This window comes from Scomber scombrus, chromosome 2 (genome assembly GCF_963691925.1).
Source record: "Scomber scombrus chromosome 2, fScoSco1.1, whole genome shotgun sequence".
NCBI classification, from domain to species: domain Eukaryota; kingdom Metazoa; phylum Chordata; class Actinopteri; order Scombriformes; family Scombridae; genus Scomber; species Scomber scombrus.
The window spans coordinates 15,186,662-15,207,094 of NC_084971.1; the positions used below are offsets into that span (position 1 = coordinate 15,186,662).

The 20,433-nt window shown below is 38.6% G+C and overlaps 2 protein-coding genes across 2 annotated transcripts in view; both read left to right on the forward strand.

Annotated features, from left to right (window-relative positions):
• zgc:174863 (uncharacterized protein LOC100136852 homolog) overlaps nucleotides 1–20,433 on the forward strand; it is a 304,874-nt gene that overhangs the window by 72,718 nt on the left and 211,723 nt on the right. The gene's annotated exons all lie outside the window — the stretch shown is intronic.
• cfap52 (cilia and flagella associated protein 52) lies at nucleotides 2–19,566 on the forward strand. The gene is made up of 18 exons (XM_062425605.1): nucleotides 2–20; nucleotides 5,979–6,007; nucleotides 6,108–6,276; nucleotides 8,279–8,345; nucleotides 8,489–8,559; nucleotides 8,888–9,087; nucleotides 9,305–9,441; nucleotides 10,096–10,224; nucleotides 10,470–10,569; nucleotides 10,925–11,041; nucleotides 11,484–11,584; nucleotides 11,725–11,895; nucleotides 12,975–13,123; nucleotides 13,404–13,549; nucleotides 14,219–14,370; nucleotides 15,389–15,491; nucleotides 18,781–18,892; nucleotides 19,315–19,566. The coding sequence occupies exons 1-18, from the start codon at nucleotides 2–4 to the stop codon at nucleotides 19,494–19,496; spliced, it is 2,154 nt and encodes a 717-aa protein (XP_062281589.1). The 3' UTR covers nucleotides 19,497–19,566.

Sequence of the window (20,433 nt, forward strand, 5' to 3'; positions counted from 1 at the left end):
CATGGAAGAAGTCTTGCTTCGTAAGTAACCTTTGTAACCACATGTAACCAAGTGAGGAACCACCTGTGATACTGAGAGTTAATAAGACATTGCTTCACAAACATTTACAACAATTCACAACAATTATGGCTATTGATGTTTCTTTCATATACAAAATCCTATTCATATTCATATCTTTTATTTTGCCTGTACATACATACATTATCAAATGAGGCCGGGTCATTATGGATCAATAACTGAACAACATGTCTTGGCAAGGAAAAACTTTGGTTACGTAACAGAAAGACAGAGTGTGTTTTCACTGTAAACATGTTTGCTTTGAGTGACAGTCAAGTGACTATCAGTTCAGAGGCAAATGTTTCTTATCCTGAAAAATGTCTCAAAAATGAAAATAAAAAGTTAATAAAAAGATGTTTTCCTTTAATATAAATAAACAGCTTTTATCCCAAGTACAATGTTCCCACAAAAGCCTTCAAAATGACTGACAGGGTGCTCCTAGTGTGTAATATTTTAACCACCGCAAAAATCAGTTCCATCTGTTAAAACTGCATAGGCAGAACTGGGTGCCTTTGACTAGGGTCCACCAGCACCCCAATACACTGGTATTTTTTTATAGCACAGAAAATCATGATATGTAGTCATTAGGACCACATTGATTGACAGAGCCATAAATAATTGGAATGGCGGAATAAAGCACCTCTCAGAAATGACAAAAAGTATACCTCTGCAGGTACACTAGTCAGTGGGATTAAGGTTAAAGGTGTATTACACACTTTTTTTGTCTTTTCTCTCTATAGATGTTATTCCCAGGTGGAGGGACACGAGCCAGCAGTCTTGATTATCAAAACTGTGGATGAAGAGGTGATATGAGAAAACATATTGAATATTGACATATATCTGATAATTTCTCTATTTATCAGTCATGTGCGTTTCCATTTGGTTGGGCCTAGTCTTTAAACCTAAGGTGTTTTAATGATAATAATCATGATAATTTGTTTATGGAATAAATGTTGTATGGTGCTAAAATATTAGTATTTCTTTCTCAGGTTTTTGGTGCCTTCTTATCAACAGATGTGATCGAAAGAAGAAAGCATGACTCCGATGAACTTGCATATTTTGGAACTGGGGAATGTTTCGTTTTCACGGTGAGGCCATTTCCTCCCTTCTTTTGCAAATATTCAACTCTAAGCCAGTAGATTTTAGGTCAACTTCATAATCATTCACAGGAATGTCTCTTAACCAGTACTTAAATGTATTAAGCAATAAACATAATTACTCTTTCAGCTTCGTCCGAGCATGGAGCGCTACCAGCAGGCTATGGTCAACATCATGACTAGAAAAGCTTCCCCTCAACAGGTCCAAGTCAGCAGCGGCGTCTTCTCCCAGGTGTCTAATAGTGGGAGCTCCCCCATCATTTCCACCACTGTGAAGGCCATCACAACCCTGACATGTCCTGCTGGCACCCCTCAGGACCCCAGCTACCTGACAATCCCCTTCACTGCCCCATCAGGGAAACCCACGAATGCCAAAGACCCAAAGACAGCCAAGGAACAAGAAGCATCCATGTTCATAGCAGGCAGTTTCAATCAGCTCATTATTGGTATGTCACGTGAATAAAGACTAGGGTTTTAAAAGAAGAAATAGCTGTTTCAAGGCACTGATGTTGGCATATGAATTGCTGACAGAATCTATGAAATTCTGATGTATACTGTGTGTCTTCTCTCAGGTGGTGATGGGGGGCATGCTGTCTGCCTACAGGAAGACCTAGAGGGAGGATACACAGAGCCTTGTGACACATTCAAGAGCAACCCACTCTGCAAGAGACACTTCAAGATCCAGTCCCTGGAAGTGTGGGGCATCCAGAACTCTATTTCCTTTACTCACTGTTTTAACTCTCAGTAAATTAACAGGGGAGTAAAACAGAGAGCAGCTCTGTAACTTTGTGGCCTTAGGGCAATGTTTCTTCTTGGTGCTCTTTGCTTGGACTTGATTTGTATTTAACTTAAATATTTATTGAGTGAATTTACATTTATACACACATTATGGAGCAAGATGTTTGTCTACATAACAAGTGTATTTATATGGCCTAATATCAAATGACTTACTGGACTTTACAAGCCCACATAAACAATACCACTTTCCACCCCCCAGCCAACCCTGCTGGGCAAGTCTACTGATTATACTGTAGCTTGTGCTGTGTAGACATGATGAATGACAGCAAAAGACAGTAGTACTTTTTAAGGGTGTATATGTCTACTTCTGTCTCTCATATTTACCAGGGCCTTTTGGGCCATCTACAAAAATAATTGAGACCTTATCTTCTTGCACTAAATAGCAAAGCTTGCTCATTACCAATAATCAAGTGTCCCATTTACCCTCACCTGTTCAAGTTGGGTGCCAATCCTCCAATGTGGATGTATAAAGAAGAGAGAGAGGAGCAATGGGAAGCTCTTACACTGGTTTAAGTAGATAATTAGCAGCAGCAGATAATAACATCTTGTCTTTTATAATGGTATGGTGAAGTTTTTAAATAATTCACGTTCTATGAATTATACTGTTGTATTATTTTTATTTTGCATTTTGTCTGCAATTGATGAACAATTAAACTTCATGCACTTTTTCATGCGGTGAACAGTTTGTTCAATAAATTATTCAGATATGTGACTTAGTGGGACATTCTTTTTTCCAAAAGCAAATGACTTTCAGACTGAAAACATTTAACTATCAAAAAACAATTTCTTAACTCTCTCTGACTTCAAAATCTAAAAAATATTAACATAAGTAAGCAAGCTGTTTAACCCCATGTACGTGAATGCTTTCTGGTTTGTAGTTTAAATGACTACTGTATCTATACCCATAGTAAGGATTACTGCACATAGGTCCTCACAATATGACTCAAATAAGATTTTGTCTTTTTCACTAGCAGCATGGGCTCGTCGGGTGATGGGTCTTCCATAAATAAATAAATAAATGATTCATTAAATAAGTAAATACCTTTTGGGTTCCAATGTTTATGAAACCACTGCTGCTTTCTAGTGCTGTTGGAACTATTGGAGTGTGTCCTAGAAGCATATCTGAACTGGAAAAACATGTTTTTGTTATATCAGACGATAAAGCGTTTAGTGCAGAAAACAGTCTGTCTCAGCCAACAGGCCTGGACTAAATCTGTGTATGATTTGGAAGTGTCTACAAGGCCATTGTTGAACTCGGTTGATACAGTTTTATTTTAAATAAAAATGAAAATGTACAGAAAACATACGTCCCTCCCATTTTTGTATACCATGACGTAGAGCAGATAAGTACCACGAAAACAGTAAAATGTAATATCTAATATAATATAAATGTAATATGTCTAAATTAACCAAGAACAAGTTTCTGTCTAGATTTCAACGGCCGAAGTTACGTGGAGCATTTGAATGCATCATGTAAGGGAACGGGCACCAACTCGAGAAACCCGTATCTTGATAAACAAGCTGCAGATAGCTGTCCTTACATGTAATGCAGTTGAAGTTAAAAGCGACGCGGACAAAAGATGGGACAACCTTCGGTGTAAAGGATTATTAAAGAGGTGGGACGGAATCTTAGTTTACATGCTCAACCGAATCTTATACTGCGACAGCCTTAGCGTTAGCTAAGTTAGCCACCTAGTTAGCCTTTTTGTGTTGCGTGTGTCTCACTGAAGCAACTAACAGCTACTTACATTAAAGTTATAGAGCGTCGTAATTAATACAGTAGCTAACGTTAATCATATATTAGCCAGGTTTCCTTTGCGACTGTACACGATTAAGTTACGCTTAATTGAACTCAAAAATAGTGTGCTTTCCATGCCCATGTGTGAATGTTATAACTTGCCCAAATATAAACAATGCATGGTCCTATTTAAATCAGTACCGTTGCGCTTTCTTATTAGAGATACAGTCAGTAAATTTGCTCAAGAATCGTCTAGCGAAGTGTATTTTTGAGCATTTAGCTTTGTTTGGGCCATTATTACCCTATCATCTTCGTCCTAAATAGTAGGCGTTGCTGCTGATGTGCAGCTGGATCCCACGACACTCAGAAGTACACAGCTGGTAGGTGGGTCATTGTCGTTGTGGATATCTCAACTGGAGGTGCTGCTATAGTTCAGAACATCCCACAATAGGCCTATGTGAGCCCCACCCTGTGAGATATGTAGGGTTAATTGTTGAAGAAGGCCACCCAGTGGCCAGATAAGTGTCACCGCATTTCTTTACATCTGGTTAAATCTCCAAGTTATATCTTATTCATTATCATTTTCATTAACAGCCTTCAACTCATGAGATACTGCATGTAATAAGAAAATATTATTAGAATGGAAAGCTACCTATAGAGGCAGGTCGTAACCATTTAACTTCAAGATAGAGCTGTATGAGAGAACAGCTGCATTGTTCTGCTTCATGATGTTAATCCCTTATCACCCAAGGCAGAGCATTCCCCAATATTATTTAACAGTAAGAAAACAAAACAAACGTATGGTACAGTCACATATTCTGAATACCAGACATATCTTTGAGCAGTGAGAATCACTACCATACCAAAATGATTAAATCCAGCAATAGGGTCAAGTCAGTTTTACTTGTATAGCCAATGCCAAACGTCAGTTCTTTGGGTCTTGTGGCAGAAATGTGCCAATCTGCGGCAAGTTATGAATCTCTCAAGGTACAATTTTGCATGGATTTCACACTAAGCACACTTTCTGTAATGGATCCTACAAATGAATTTAAACCAACAATGCATATTTCAACTTTTTGTTCTAGTACTGAGCTTTTCCAATACCACTTTAATTTATTATACATGTCTTAAAAGATCATCACTGAAACACTGTTTTAAAACAATAATACCATTTTTACCTGTGCCGCTGTGCGTGTCTGTGTGTTGTATGTATAGGCTGCAGTCATGGGCCCAGATGCTGTATCTGTGCCTAAAACAGAGTCCTCAGAGGAGAGTAAGTGCTGATGATTCTTTGTATTTTTAGATATTGGTCAATATTTTAGTGACACAATATTTATCTGATCCAGCTTTATTGAGCTATTTCTGTATTTTGTATGGATAAGGCTATTGATATTAAGCGCAAGATTGAAAAAAAAAAAAGCTTATTCGTTTAAGTGAACTGGACATAGCAACCCTAAAAATGGATTACAGCAGCCAGCGTTTGTTAGGCAACCTGTACTCACAGTCAAATTCTTCTCTTCTCATGAACCATCAAGAATTCCCTTGGAGCACCCCTATGGCTAAGGGGTTAAGACCCCGACCACAAACCACTATGTCCCTAGTTTGAGTCTGGCCGGGATACTTTGTTGCATCTGTTTCTCTCATTTTCTGTCACCCCCCAACTACCAACGAACCAAATAACCAAAAATACGTAATAATAGTTAAATCCCAGAACTCACTTGAGTTTGTTCTGTGTGTTCAGTTCATTTTAGTAACAATGCAATATTTGTCACAGATAAGAGGTAATAATTTCTGCTTTTTATTGAGATCGTTTTGTGCTTTGTCTCTCAGGTACAGGAGAGGTCGTTGTGAAGGTAATATCAGAATCAGATTCAAATGATGCCTCAACTGCCACTGAGCCAGAGAACTTAAACCAGCCAGAGATCAACTCATCAGACAAGTGTTACCCTTGCTCCATTTGTGGCAAGATATTTGACAGACCGTCAAAGTTGGAGAGGCATAAACCTGTACACACGAGGAAGCCTAAGAGTCTTCATGAGTGTCAACATTGTGATAAGAGTTTTACACAACTAGAGAAGCTGATCCGACACCAGAATAGCCACAATAGGACTAATAAGCACCCTTGTCCTGACTGTGGCAAAGTGTTCAACAGGCCTTCAAAGTTGGAGAGGCATAAACACACACACTCAAAGAAACCGAAGGTGCCTCATCAGTGTTCCTACTGCTTGAAGACGTTCAGTAAACTTAACAAACTAGTCCGACATGAGCGAATGCACACGGGGGAGAAGCCTTTCACCTGTTCGGTGTGCGGAAAAGGATTCTCTGAGTCAGGTCACTGCAAAGCACATGAAAAGACACATGAGGAACAGCCGGAAAAACCTCACTGCTGCATTGACTGTGGTATGTCTTTCTTCAAGGCCTCAGAGCTCCGTCGGCATTTCCGCTCCCACACAGGAGAGAAACCTTTCAGATGCGCCTTGTGCGAGAGCTGCTTTTCCCGCTCCGAAGGACTTAAAAGACACATGAGGAGCCACACAGGGGAAAGACCGTACATATGCATTATCTGCAGCAAAGGATTTTACTCGCGTCAGGATTTGAATATTCACGGCTTGACCCACTCGGGAGAGAAACCACATCTTTGCCCTGTGTGTGGTAAAGGCTTCTCGCAGCTGGGCAACATGAAAGAACATGAGCAAAATGTTCATATTAAGTCAGAGAAATATATTTGCAATGAATGCGGGGCAACTTTCACACGATACAAGTCATTGACAAAGCACCAACGGACACACACAGGAGAAAGACCCTATTTGTGCCTCACCTGTGGTCGCAGGTTTTCATGGAGCCATTCTCTCAGCAGACACCGGAGGACACATGCTCACAGACAGATGTCCATGGACACATCGGAAGACATATTAAGTTTGGAAGGACCCTCTGAGAATACCAGCAGCTGAAAATAGAAGTGAAATCCATGTGAGGACATTTCATCTCGAAGCAATTTTTTTTGGGGCCACAGTCAAGCTGTATAGTATACTGTGGTGCATTGAGAACTGATTTTGAAGCTATGTGATTAGTCACCTTCCTGTGCGCGGTTAATGGTTCACTGAATATCAGCTTGAAATTCTTAGTACAGGGCTCCAGACGAACTTTTTTACTCCTAATATTGTTATTGATGATTTTCTGGCATGAGTGTTTATTGATCTATGTTGGCAGTTGAAATATATGTTGTACCTACAATGTTATGTTTTGCATAGATAGATAGATATCTTTTCTGACAGATTTGGACTTGCCTTTAGATAGAGTGAAATAATATTTCATATCACGGAATTGATCCCTGTGTATTAACCAAAATATGTGCCACAACCAAAGTAAAGTCTGATTGTCACAAGGCTTGAAACTCTCATTTGACATGCAACCAAACTGATTCTACATAAAATATTGTCAGCTTCTCAGCAACTGTATAATTAATGGTGATGCAGGATTGTCATATTGACAAAGTCTGAGTAAATGTTTTTCCATCAGTGATTCATTTAATCTGATGTTATTAGCTACCTCACACTAATAGCACCATAGAAGGCAAACACAGTAACCAGCACGAAATGGGTGCAGGGTAAGTAGCTCATTAAATCTTTTTTTTTTGTTGGTTTGTTTAATTGTGTTAGCAAATTTCCCATAATAAACCATGACATGCCAAAAGTAGACAATTTTTGTATTTCTATATCAAATTATTATTATATTTCTTACACCAGTTATCACTATTTTAATCAGAATAGACATTCTGTGTGCAGCTATATTACCTCACATGAAACACCTGCTGTGAGATTACTGAATACAGTGTGGCCAGAAGTGCAAGAACTTAAAAGGTTAAATTGTGAACTGTGGTTTGAGCCATGTAGTGCAACAGCAGTTTTCCTCCAGTATGAGTTGTGTAAAATAAAATTGTATTTTTGCCATGGTTCAGATGAATAAGAAAACCTCCTGGGGTCCTTTTCAGACCTTTCATTTGAATTGGGTTTTATATTGATTGGTATAGCACATATAATGTGTAATTATGTAAATTGCAGATTGTCTTGTGAGAATATCCACATACATCTGTCATTGAACAGATAGATTGCATTGTGCTAATGATCACTGCATAATAACAGCAAGCATAATGGCCACCTGTATTCTTAAATATTCAAGTAATGTGCTCAAATGTATTTTCTGTTGTGCTGAAAAAGGTGTGAATTTAACATTGAAGTAGGAAAATCTCTGAAAAGCTATTTTATACAAAATACAGCCACCATTAAACTGTCTGCATATCTAAAACTGAATTTTCTTTATTGTGTATGACCTTCATAATATTGCATCAAACAATTTTGCATGTTTGTAGTTTTTAGGTTTCTAATGTAATGTCAGGTCAGGTCACAGAAGAAATAGCAAACCAACCTGTCAATAGTACAGTTAAAAGGAATGTAGAATGTAAAAATACTTATTTTTCAACATAGATTTGTTGCCACACATTCATCATCTAATTAGCTATTTTAACATTGCCAACGATGTACCCATTTATCTAACGGTATTTATGCGCATCCTTGGAAATTTCCGACAGGACATGAAGGCAGCGCGGGATTTCACCGACCAATGGTAGTGGCCATTAGAACCCTAGCTGTTGCTAGGTAACGTTTGTTTGGTGTAACTTACTGGCCTGTTTGCGAACATAACAGTAACATTAGCGTCAGTATTTCCAGCTAAATGTTCACGTTTTGATTGAAGTGGGCATATCTTAACATTTAAAAAGAAAAAAAGGTAATATATTTAGTTTTCCAGCCATGGATCTTGAAACACATGGTGTTCCTCGGCTTGAACTGGAGGCTGTTATTGGGTTCAACGGTAAGTTTACTGCAAACTACGTTTCCAACTAAGCCAGGAATATTACATTTCCTAAATAAAAAACTTCAATATCTTCTTTTTAAATTACGTAGGTGTATATCAACTTTTGTGATATTTTAGCAAAATGTCAGTGAAGTTAACGTTAGTTTATACATTACTAAACACAAGTTTGCACATTCTGTTATCTGCTCATCGACTTTAAAAAAAGAAAAGAAACAAGAGACCATACATTATCGTCACAAACCTGTCTATCTATCTATGTTTTCCTTTTTTGAAATATGTTAGATTAACTTGCATGTTTTGTTGTGCTACACATTGTTTCCATCAGGGTTTGTGTTTTCTGGCCTGAGGGTTCATCCAGACAGAGAGTACCTCATCTATCCACTGGGATGCACAGTCATTCTGAAGAGAATTAAAGATGGCAAGCAGGAGTTCCTGCATGGACACACAAACAATGTATCCTGTATCTCAGTGTCCAAAAGTGGATCATATATTGCCTCTGGACAGGTCAACTTTATGGGCTTTAAGGTAGATATAGTTACAATACATACATTTTGTAAAGTTTGTGATCAGGTTAACTCAACTAAATTCTCACCATCATCAATTCTTGTTTTTTCTTCTCCTTTTAATTTTATGTAGTACATAAGGAATTAGTTTGTGTGCAGTATGTGGCATTGAAATTTCCATTTAAGGAATGATAAAACAATATTAACATTTATTGATAAATGTATAACTCTTTTTCTAGGCTGAGGTAATTATCTGGGACTATGCAAAGCGAACAATGTATGCCCAGTTGCTGCTCCACAAGTCTAAGGTGGAGGCCCTGGCATTCTCTCCCAATGATAAGTATTTGGTGTCGCTTGGGGGTCAGGATGATGGCAGGTAAACATCAAGTTTGAGTGGTACTATTTAAAGTATGTGCTCTCTCCCACATAATCAGATATTGTGTCACACAGGAATGAGAATAAGGGACACGTGCAGGGTGCGAACTACAGGGGAGCCAGGTGGAGCTTGGCTCCTTAATAAAGCATGGGCTCCCCTGAAAACATGATTTGTGAAATTTTGGCGGGGGGGTTCTAAAATACTGACAATATGCAAGTTTTTCTGTGCATTTCTATTTTTCGGCATTCTTATTATCATGGATTATGCATAAAATTAGTCCATTATGGATCTATGATTCATGCAAAAGGGCTATTCATCACTAATTCACTTTAATAACGTTACTGACATGCATGCATGCTGTTCTTGCCATCACCATTGAAGCATGGTGGTGCTGTATCATAAAATTCACCCAGTTTAACAGAAAGATCAGAAAAAACAAAACTTTCTTGGTGACTCAGTCTGTGCAACTGAATCAATATTATTCATATCTCTGTTATGTTGTAGTCAGCAATTTAGTAACTTATTTGTCACACATAAGTTAAATCACTTTCTCACCACAAACTCCTCTTGACTTCAGAAAGAAATGTTTTAGCTCTGTGGTGCAATACAGATTCTTTACTTGTTGAGAGTGTAATGTTTTCTGTGTGTTTTCAGCATAGTGGTATGGAACATCGAGACCAAGCAGGCCATCTGTGGGAGCCCAGCTTCAGCTCACAGTGCAGGTCACTGCCTCACTGTGCAGTACTCAAACACCAATGACAACATCTTTGTATCTGCTGGGAGGTGAGTGAATGCCAAGCTTGTGAACCCCATGAACACAAATTTTACAATGCACAGAGGGTGCTTCAATTAATGAAATCTCCATTTACCCACTTAGGAAACTTCAAGACATCTAAGTTTTTGCTTTTGTTTGAGCATAAAAATATTGGATTTCACCTACCTACCTTCTAATCTCTTTTTATGTCCATCATGTTCTCTCTAGTTAATGCTCAAATCATATTTTAATATAATTTGTCTGTTTTTGTCAGTGGAACATTGCGAGTCTGGGAACTGGACCTCCCTAACAGGAAGATTAGGCCCACAGAGTGTAACACAGGCAAGCTGAAGAGGATTGCGAAATGTATAGAGGTATGAAACCATGGCCGTCTTTCATTCATATCAGTTCATTTACACAGCTTATTCAACTAATTTGTTATTTTTAGGTCCACTTGAGTTTTGGAAAATGACTGTTGCCAAAAGAGAGTGGTTATAGATTTTGAAAAAAAGACAGCAAGTAGAAATAGGTAGGGATATGACGACGCTAAATATATGCAGCTAAGAATCTATTAACATGACTAGCCACAGTGTGCTTGTAGACACACAAGCACACAAGTGATATTACACAGTAGTTCTTTCATTTTGAATTGTGCAGTAACATATCTCACACCAGCTATGAGATATTAGGTAGTGTTGCTCATTGTGACTTGTTTATATTATTGCACAGATCTCAGAAGATGATAAGTTCATTTTCTGCGGCACCACCAGTGGAGACATAATGAAAATCAACCTGAAGACGGGGCTTCTGAGTGATTGTGGTCCAGTTAAAGCAAAGTACAGCCTGGTAGGTCAGCACACCAGGATTCATTACATCCATGACTAGGTTCTGTAAAGGTAACCTCAGCTGTTGTTCACTTACATTTTGCCCAATGGTCAAGTCTCCTCCTGTGTACATTGAGTGGATTGAACTGAATGCATTTATAATGTATTTCATGATATAAGCATTTCATCTATGATTGTAATTTCTTTGCTATGTATCATTATGTACCTCCTCATCATTCCTGAAATCACTCTTCCCTTGTGAGTATGTTCCTGAACTACTTGCAGAACCGTAGCTTTTTCAGTAAACTGTGGAAGGTTCTAGCTTTTCAGCTAGTGTCAAAGAACTAGGAATATGGAGAGTGATATATTCTTGTGTACATAATGCAATATAATTATATATATTAAAAATATATTTATATTTAATATATTAAAACTCAGTAGTCTCAAACTCATTTTCTGTTCAGGGTGTCAGTGTCCTAAGGATACTGAAGTCAGGTGACCTACTTGTGGGGTCTGGATCTGGCACCTTCACTCTGTGTTCCGGGACTAACTTCAAAACTCTTAAGTGAGTCCTACAACTGTATAATTTGTTTCAATCCCATAAAAAAAAATTGGTATCAAGTATGGTATGTAAATAAAACACTTTTACTGTATTTATTTTACAGTGCTCATTATTTACTCATATTTACATCTCCCTCACATTAGAGAAGTCCAGCTGGAAAAAGGGGTGACCTCCATTGCTATAAGAGGAGAAGGCCAGCAGTTCTTTGTTGGGACAGAGGCAGCTCAGATGTACTGCTTCGGTTACGAGGACTTCAAAGCTGAACTCATATCCACCAGCCACAACAGCGCTGTCAAAGATGTAGCCTTTTGTTTGTGAGTAGCAGGCAGACAATTTAGGGAGAAAAAATCACCATTCACTGATGACAAAACATTTACCATCTATTAATTTTTTTATAGTTTGTGTGGAGACACACAAGAGCGAGTTAAACAGCAAATGGCTTGTGTCAGCTTTTAAATTGGGCAAGAAATAAAGATTCTAAATTGATTGAAATTCATATGACATGAAACTCCATCTCGCTATGAAAGAGCATTTTGCTTTGGAGCTGGACATAACAGAAATATGTATGGTGCACTGTTTAAAACAGGTCATGTTTATATCAAAATGTTGAATACTAACATTCAGTTGACATCATTATGTTTCACAATTTCCATATAATTTCCAACATCCACAAGAAGAGATTGTATGGACATGTGTTATGTGATTCAGTGGTTTAAAAGCTTATCATGAGACTGATTTGGTCATTACAGGCAGGGGGCAGCAGCACCCAAAAAACTGTTGCTAACTTTTACTTCGAGTGTTTACCTGCCTTAGATTTAGAAAGACAGGGAAAACCCTGTTCGTTATCTCCATAAAAACAGATGAAAGTCAGGGTAATTCCAGTTGTGTACCCTGGCTCTTTCTACAACAGTCTTCTTCAAAATCACACATTTCCTCATGTACTCGACATGCTTTGTCTCCCCTGTAGGCTGCATGATACCATGATAAATAACTATTACAGATACATGGAAATGTATATCCTCAGTGTAATCTATAGTACAAAACAATGGTATTGTATGGGCTGTGTGTTTTGCTGATTGCATTCCTTAAATGAAATGGACAAACCCCATATATTTTGCAATATATGACTTCAGTACCCCATTGTGCTCACTAGAGGGTGACATACACATTCCTTATCCATGTTGTTCCATTATAAATTGAAAGAACAAATGGATCAGGTGTATGTGTACTAAGTAGTACATAGACCTAAGTAATACCTTAAATCAAACTTCATTTCATAATATATATGAATTCTTGGTTACGCTTTCAACTCAACTAGGTCTTGTTTACAACAAATATCCTTTTTAGTTAACTATAATTCCACATATCCCTCTTTTCTTTTTTTGTCTCCTAGTGGAACATCAGAATTATTTGCAACCTGCTCTGAGGAAGACATCAGGTTGTGGCACATAGACAAGCCCAAAGAGCTACTGCGTATCACTGTACCCAACATGACCTGCAATTCCCTGGACTTCATGGTTGATGGACACAGTATCATCAGTGGTATGAATAGGAGAAACGAGATTTCTAGAGACCTCTAGATGAAACATTGGGGCTTAACAGTACAGGAAATGTTCAGTTTCAGCTCTTTATAATAAGCCTTAAGTAAGCCTCAATTGTATTTGTTCCTCAGCTTCTGCAGTTCAGTGACTTGCAACACTGGTGACAAGTTACCTGCTTCCACTAAAATTAAACAGTTTAGCACACACAATTAAATGAATGTTTTTGGTAACAGACAAGAAAGGATGTCACTATTTTTTTTCTCTCTCTTTTTTTTTTGTAGGATGGAATGACGGTAAGATTCGTGTGTTTGCGCCGGAAAGTGGCCGGCTCTTGCTCATCATTCACAACACCCATAGAATGGGTGTGACAGCCATCGCTGGCACCAGAGACTGCAAGAGGATCGTCAGTGGGGGCGGAGAGGGACAGGTCAGTAGTAGACTCACAAGTCAGCCTCTAAACACTTCGCTCATGGAGACTGAGGACAATCTCCCAAGTTTTGTTGTTAAAACTGGGTGGAAACTATTGGAGAGTAAAAACATATTGGGGTGGTGACATGCAGTCCAGAGTAGGAGAACATGGGGGGGGGGGGGGGGTGTTCTTGACACCACATATAGTAAATTAACACCAATTAGCTGCATTAAAAAATGTATCTCAAGAGGCTATATTTAAAAATGGAAAGATTATAGTGTATTTACATCAGCTAACACAGCACATTTTAGAGGTTGATATGATGAACATGTGTATATCTCAAGTGAGGTCCTGACATTTGAACAACTCATTAAATAATGAATACAATAGTTTCCCAAATAATTATTTTTATGATTAAACTTTTGGTCAAAATACTTTACTGTACACACTGTATCACCCTGAAAATACACACGTTTGAGCACTCTGGTACACAGTGTGATTTGTTTGACAGACTTGGAAAGTTAAAAAAAAAAGCCTTACGGTAAGTAGTCATGTTTTCATTATGTATTGATCTTTCTATCTATAGTTATACAACTGAATTAGTAGTTACAGAGGAACATAATTGTGTTTTAATTAAATTTCATATCTGATATGAAAAGGATTTTGGGTTCATGCATTGTACTGTAGGTGCGTGTTTGGGAGCTGCAGCCACGTGGCCACCGACTGCTGGAGACCATGAAAGAGCACAAAGCTGCTGTCACCTGCATCAAAATCAAGAGTAACGACAAAGAGTGTGTCACTGCTAGCTCTGATGGTACATGCGTCATCTGGGACATAGTGTGAGTTGCTCACCAGCATACCCAAACACGTGAGCACAAGTCAAGAAGAGACACTCACACTTTACACACACAGTATGGCCTTTATTCTCGTAGTCAGTTCATAAAATACTATTTTGGGAATCTCAAATGTATTTGTAGTGATGAAATTAATTGCCCTATACCAATGCAAAACATCTACACAAACTAGATTAATTTGGTGTTCACCCCTCAACCTTAAAGTGCATGACTCATAACGTTGATTTTAGGTCTATTTCCCAGAGAGCAGATGATTTAAAAAAAAAAAACAAGTGGGAAGTTATGCTCAATGATCAATAAATCACATCAGCCATTAAAATACTGTGCATAATTGTGAATGATATACATGGCTAACAGAAAACCTACGACGGTGGAAAAAAGTCTGCTTTTAGGTCTGAGTTGTTATGAGAGAAAAATGCTGAACCTGTTCATTGGTGTCTGGATGGTACAATAGGCATGAAAATAAATCAAGTGTGTTCATTATGAAGAAAAGATTAAAATCCTTTAATCCATGGGCTTCCTCTTTGAGGAGAGTGAAACCTTTAAAAACTCTGACGGTGGTCATATTTTTCAGCCTCTCCTTGTCATTGAACAAGTCTGTGGATTAATCTCCCCGACTGTATTCACCAAGAGTAGCATACCTTTTTTTGTATAACTAACAAGCTGATGTTGAAAAGAATATTAGACTGACAAGAGCCTAAATGAAGATGGATTTGCACCCTATTCAGCCACGGTGTCCACAGAGAAAAATGTGTGGGTGCTTGTGCTTTTATGTGTGTGGGTGCACAATAAACTATATTGCAAAGTCCATGTTTTGACCTGTAAGTATGCTAATTAGAGTGTGAGGCTTTATTTTGTAAAATGAAACATCTCTTATTATTGTAAACTGCACTGGGCAGTTCATGCTGTGTGAGCTCTTCCATTACTGCAACATTGGTAAAACTGACCCTCTCTCCTCTCTTTGTTTTTGTCTCTTGTGTCTCTTTTGCATCTCCTCCTGAAGGCGATTTGTAAGTCTTCAAATGGTGATCGATAGCACACTGTTCCGGACGGTGTGCTACCACCCAGAGGAATACCAGATTATTACCAGTGGCTCTAACAGAAAGGTATGTTTTGGGACTGATTGTACTTTCACTCAGTGCTCATCGCAGTGGAATGTTTTTTCAGGCAGTTCCAGGTGGCAGTTTTGCCAAAGTACCTAAATGATTTCCCCACTGGTGTATATCACTGTGGTCTCAAAAATCTGCCCATATATTTTTACATTTAGATATGTTTTTGGCTGGTTTTATGCACTAAAAGAAAAACTGTAATGATTAAAAATCTCTCGGGATGCAAAGGCGCTGGCACTCACTCAATCATATGTCTCATTATGCTGTTATTGTTACAATAATCTCCACTCATTGAGCATGAGAGAAAAGCCTGCTGCTCTGGTAAGATCAGCATAGAGGAACACAGTGAAGTCTTTCATCACACACACTTGCATGTCCATAGATTAGTTTGAAAAGCTTGTGATTTGTTTCTCAGCTCAGCCTAATTAAGCCATTGTTTTGGCTACTCGCCACTGTGGCGAACACACTCAGCCCTTTAAGTCTGTTATTTTGCAAGTAATTTTTATTAACTCAGCAACACTTATTTACATGAGGTCAGAAGTTCACAGAGGCAAAATGAAACACTTGTGTCCTTGATTGTGCACTTCATCCACACCCCTTGATCCCGACCACACACCAGACCCATATTGTTGGCTCCCCTGCACACTGAGAGGTGAGGACAAGTTGTGCTGATTAACACAGCTCTGTGGATGTGTTGAGTGAGAGGAGAGAGGGTCAGAGGGAGGGATTCACGGGAGGGGAGAGAGAGAAGAGAGATAGAGGGGAGTGCTGTGGTGTTCGTGCCTTCCTGCGGATGTGCCTATGCCACCCAAGTGCCAGCCAGATCCACCATCTGCTCATCCCAGGACACAGGCACTCTGTCTGGGAGAACAAATACCAGCGCTCTGTGCTCTCTCTCTCCCCCCTCCTGCTCCAACCCTTCACCACATCCCAGCATGCCTTAATGAGTAGATTCACAGCAAGTAAAGCAACAGAACTGGAGGAATAGTGAGATACAATGATAAAATGACACCTTTTGTGATGAAGAATGACATGTTTTTTGATGGCACGATAAGTGGAGAAAAAAATGGCACTGGAGTCAACCTCTTTTTTTTTTATTGTTGAAAGCAGGTTCATTATATAGTTCCCAGTTAAAGTTGTGGTATTTAATTTGCCTCAAGGGAAATGTAGCCTTGTTAGCTAATATAGTTTAAGTGAAAAATAGCACACTTGCAGCATAGGTGTTCTCTGTCTGTGTTGTTACTATAAACAGTGCTGACAGAGCTAAAAATAAGGATGGATCATTTCTCTGAAGGGAAACAGAAAGAAATAGCCTAATAAAGACACGCTGAAGCTCACATAGACACATACAATGAATAACATGTCATTAACAAATTAAATACGAGGTCCAATTAGCATGAGGCCTCAATGATGTAATGCTTGTCTTGTAGCTCAGGTGACTGTACTCCGGTTGAGAACAGAGGTATTTCCTTTCTCTAAGCATTACTAGTGTAGCCCTGACGTCACCCTCACTTGCTGCATGTAATTAATTTCCTGGTGGCCCAAGTAGTGGCTGCGGGCCAGTTTCCCAGGCTCAGGTGGAGGGAACACAGATGGGCCAAGACAACTCACACAGGTGGTAGTCTCTAATAAGCTGCTGAAATGAGATGAATAGGGAGGCAGAGGTCGTGACTGTGGCAATAAAGAAGAGAAGACAACACTGGGAGGAAGAAGGAGAAGGATATTGAGTGTTACAATAAGTTTTTGTCACAGTGGGAAACAGTATTTTGATTTGTCATAGACTAATGAGTAGTTTCATGTTGATAAACACAACTTTCTATTCAATGTTCATAGTCAATCATTGTCCCCTCTGCTGGTGGCTGTGTTTTCCTAAATGATGTTTTGTTTTGTTATTTTGTGGAAATATTAATAATATTGGTAAGCCAGTCCATCTGAATAAGTGAATCTGATACAGGGCAATGTTGTGGATTCAAATGGCCCCTGCAGAAATGTTCCTGTGGCTTGTAGGAGGGGCAGCTTATTGCTTTGAGAATCACTCTGCAGCTCTGAAACTATCAATAAGATTGTTTTTCCTTTTTTACTGAGCTTTTTGTTCCTCTTTCATTCCATTATAACCTACGGTATTTGATATGTCTGTGTGAGATTACATTTTCCCTCCCCTTATAATGCATTATAGGTCTTGTGCAGAGAAATGAAATCCTGTCTCAGAGGCTATTCTCATTAATATTGGGCATATTCTGAGCAGCTCTGTAGTTTGAACTCTTCCTTATAAAAATGCTAGTCATGTAACGCTGCTTATAATTTTATTTAGGTTAGTCAAATAGTACACTTCTGTACATTGTTTATAAGCAGATAGCATAGTTGATCATTACAGCCAGACTATATAGAGAGAGATTTTTCAGTGAAAAGTGTAATACTTTCAAAACTTGATCAACTTTGAAGTGCATTCTGTTTTGCCTGTGTTTGACTACATTTTTAAATGGCTTCTGGACCTTTTCAGTGTTTAGTGAGCAATTAAATCTCCAACCAGAGACTTACTCATACAGGATGACTCAGAAAGCAGGTTTTAATGATTGAATCTATCTGGCCCTTACTTTTAAGATGTAATCAGCTTTATCATATAAATAACAAGAAAGAACCTCTCTTAGTGTGTGGCACTGTGATGTTTCTGTCACCTGCGCTATAAATAACTTCAGCTAACAATAACCTTTTGTGAGAGTCGATACTTTGACAGCTGTAAAGCCCTGGGGATGATTAAATCTCGTTTAGATTTCCAAACATGGTTTCAATAGTGGTGTGTGACAGGTTGATAGAATCTGACCATAGACCTGCTTATTTCCATATAGCGTAACAAATATAGAGCTTATCATTTGCAATATGTGACCTCAAAGTAACATGTGATGCAGTATAAATGAGATGATGTAATAGAACAATAGCACAAACAGTGTAGATGTGACTGTCACTTACATCACCTGAAAAGAAAGCTAATAGAAGAGAAAAAGTCTGTCCGACAACTTATCAATCATCAACGGCAATTATTACTGCACTTCAAACTGCATCAAGGAGATCAAAAGCTTGCGTATTATTTAAGATGCATGCTTAATCATTTTTTTTCTCTTTGTTGTCATGGTTTATAATCAAGGTAAGTTTCTGTGCCAAAGACAAGATCAGTGTATACTTACCACATGTTTCTCCCTCTATGACATAAACAATGTCAGTAATTATCAAATGTGTGTAATGTGCAACACCTGCCACTGCACTTGGTTATTTCTCTGTGTTTTCTCAGGTTACCTACTGGGATGTGTACGACGGTTCAACCATCAGAGATGTGGAGGGCTCGCAGTCTGGGGCCATCAATGGCATGCACATCACACAGGATGGCAAACACTTTGTGACAGGTATGGTTCATTACACATATGCTGCTTGTTGTATTGTTGCTCTGCTCCTTTTAGTGATTTTCCTATCAAAAATTCAACCCCAAATACATTAATGATCTACAAAATCTCTTGTGTACATGTGCACTCATTGTGCACTGTAGATAGTTGTTGTTGTACTTAGCAGTGACTCATTCTGATTGTGCTCATTATTGTTTCAGATAGTGCCTTTTAGTTAAAGAACTGTATTATTAAACATTTTGATTTTTCTTGATCTTTGCATTCTTGTATTATTTTTCACTGGGCTTTGCTTACTCTCAAATATTGATGAGTGGGTGCTCATCTCTCCAGATGAGTGTTTTCATCTCCTTTACCGACATTGGACTGTATGATCTGCTCAGATTTCCATCCATTTATTGGGATATTTTTTTGCCTTTCCACGCCAGGTGGAGATGACAAACTGGTGAAGGTGTGGGACTATATGGAAGGCGCTGTAACTCACATTGGGATAGCACATGGTGGCAGTATCAACAGCATCAAGGTCTGCTCCAACAGCCGCATCTTGGTTAGTACCAGTGAAGATGGAGCCATTCTCCGGTGGAGGTTCCCCCACCCTTCTTCTGCTTAACGTGACATGTTGAGTCCTGTACACTAGAAGAAACAATTTTTTTCTTCTCAGCAAACTTACCAATCTTTCAGTAGCATTGCAGAATGTTGTTACACTCTGATCAAAGGAAATAAATGTCACCTTGATGAAGCAGCGATGTCAATATTAGATTTTTTCAGCAGATATAGAGAAGTGATAGCATTATACTTACATTAGTAACATTACATTATACTGAATAAATGAGAATTCTCATAGTGCCACTTGATTTTAAACATTAACTCCAAGGCACAAGAACCCTTTCTTTGCTTCTTTAGACTGTTTGGGAACAACAGGATTGATGACGTACTAAATACTTTCTTAATGCAGATAAAATCAGAATATGTAAAAGCAAGGCCATATCATACAGTGAATAAATGTATACTACTACCGTAGAGACAAGAAGGAGGCCCAGATTCTTGGCCGCTTAAGCACACGGCTGCTGTCAGCTAATCTAGCAACAGCAATTCCCTGAAGGATTCTGGTTAAAGAGGGAGGGAGTGTAAAGCAGACAGCCTCCTTGACTGTGTGATCTGAATCCGTTCTCCTCAGTATTGTTCAAAAAAGCCAATCTAAATAATCAATAGCTCACCTCTGCTTCCCCAAAACAGTAACATAACAAACCTTTAGTATAAATCACATCAGCAAATGACTTCTTTGTTTCAGTAAAATAGAACATCCCTCTTTTTGCCCTTTGCAGTTCTGTTTATGAACACAGCAGCTGTGCAACTATGAGTCCTTTTCATGGCGATAAAACATAAAATCACAGATTAACCCACAGACTGACATTTATTTCTTGCATTTTTTGCGAGAATAAGAGTGTTGCGGAAATTATGGAAATATTGACTGGGGCTCTGACTATCTATTTCAATAAATCAGCACATCTGGCCTGCTAAATCCAATCTTTAGTACTGGTGAGCTG

Bases quoted from the DNA above. Each gene is read 5' to 3' on its own strand.
- cfap52 (XM_062425605.1), top strand. The intron at 8,560-8,887 runs GTAAGTTTACTG...TGTTTCCATCAG, and splicing joins GGCTGTTATTGGGTTCAACG to GGTTTGTGTTTTCTGGCCTG. The intron at 11,042-11,483 runs GTAGGTCAGCAC...TTTTCTGTTCAG, and splicing joins TTAAAGCAAAGTACAGCCTG to GGTGTCAGTGTCCTAAGGAT.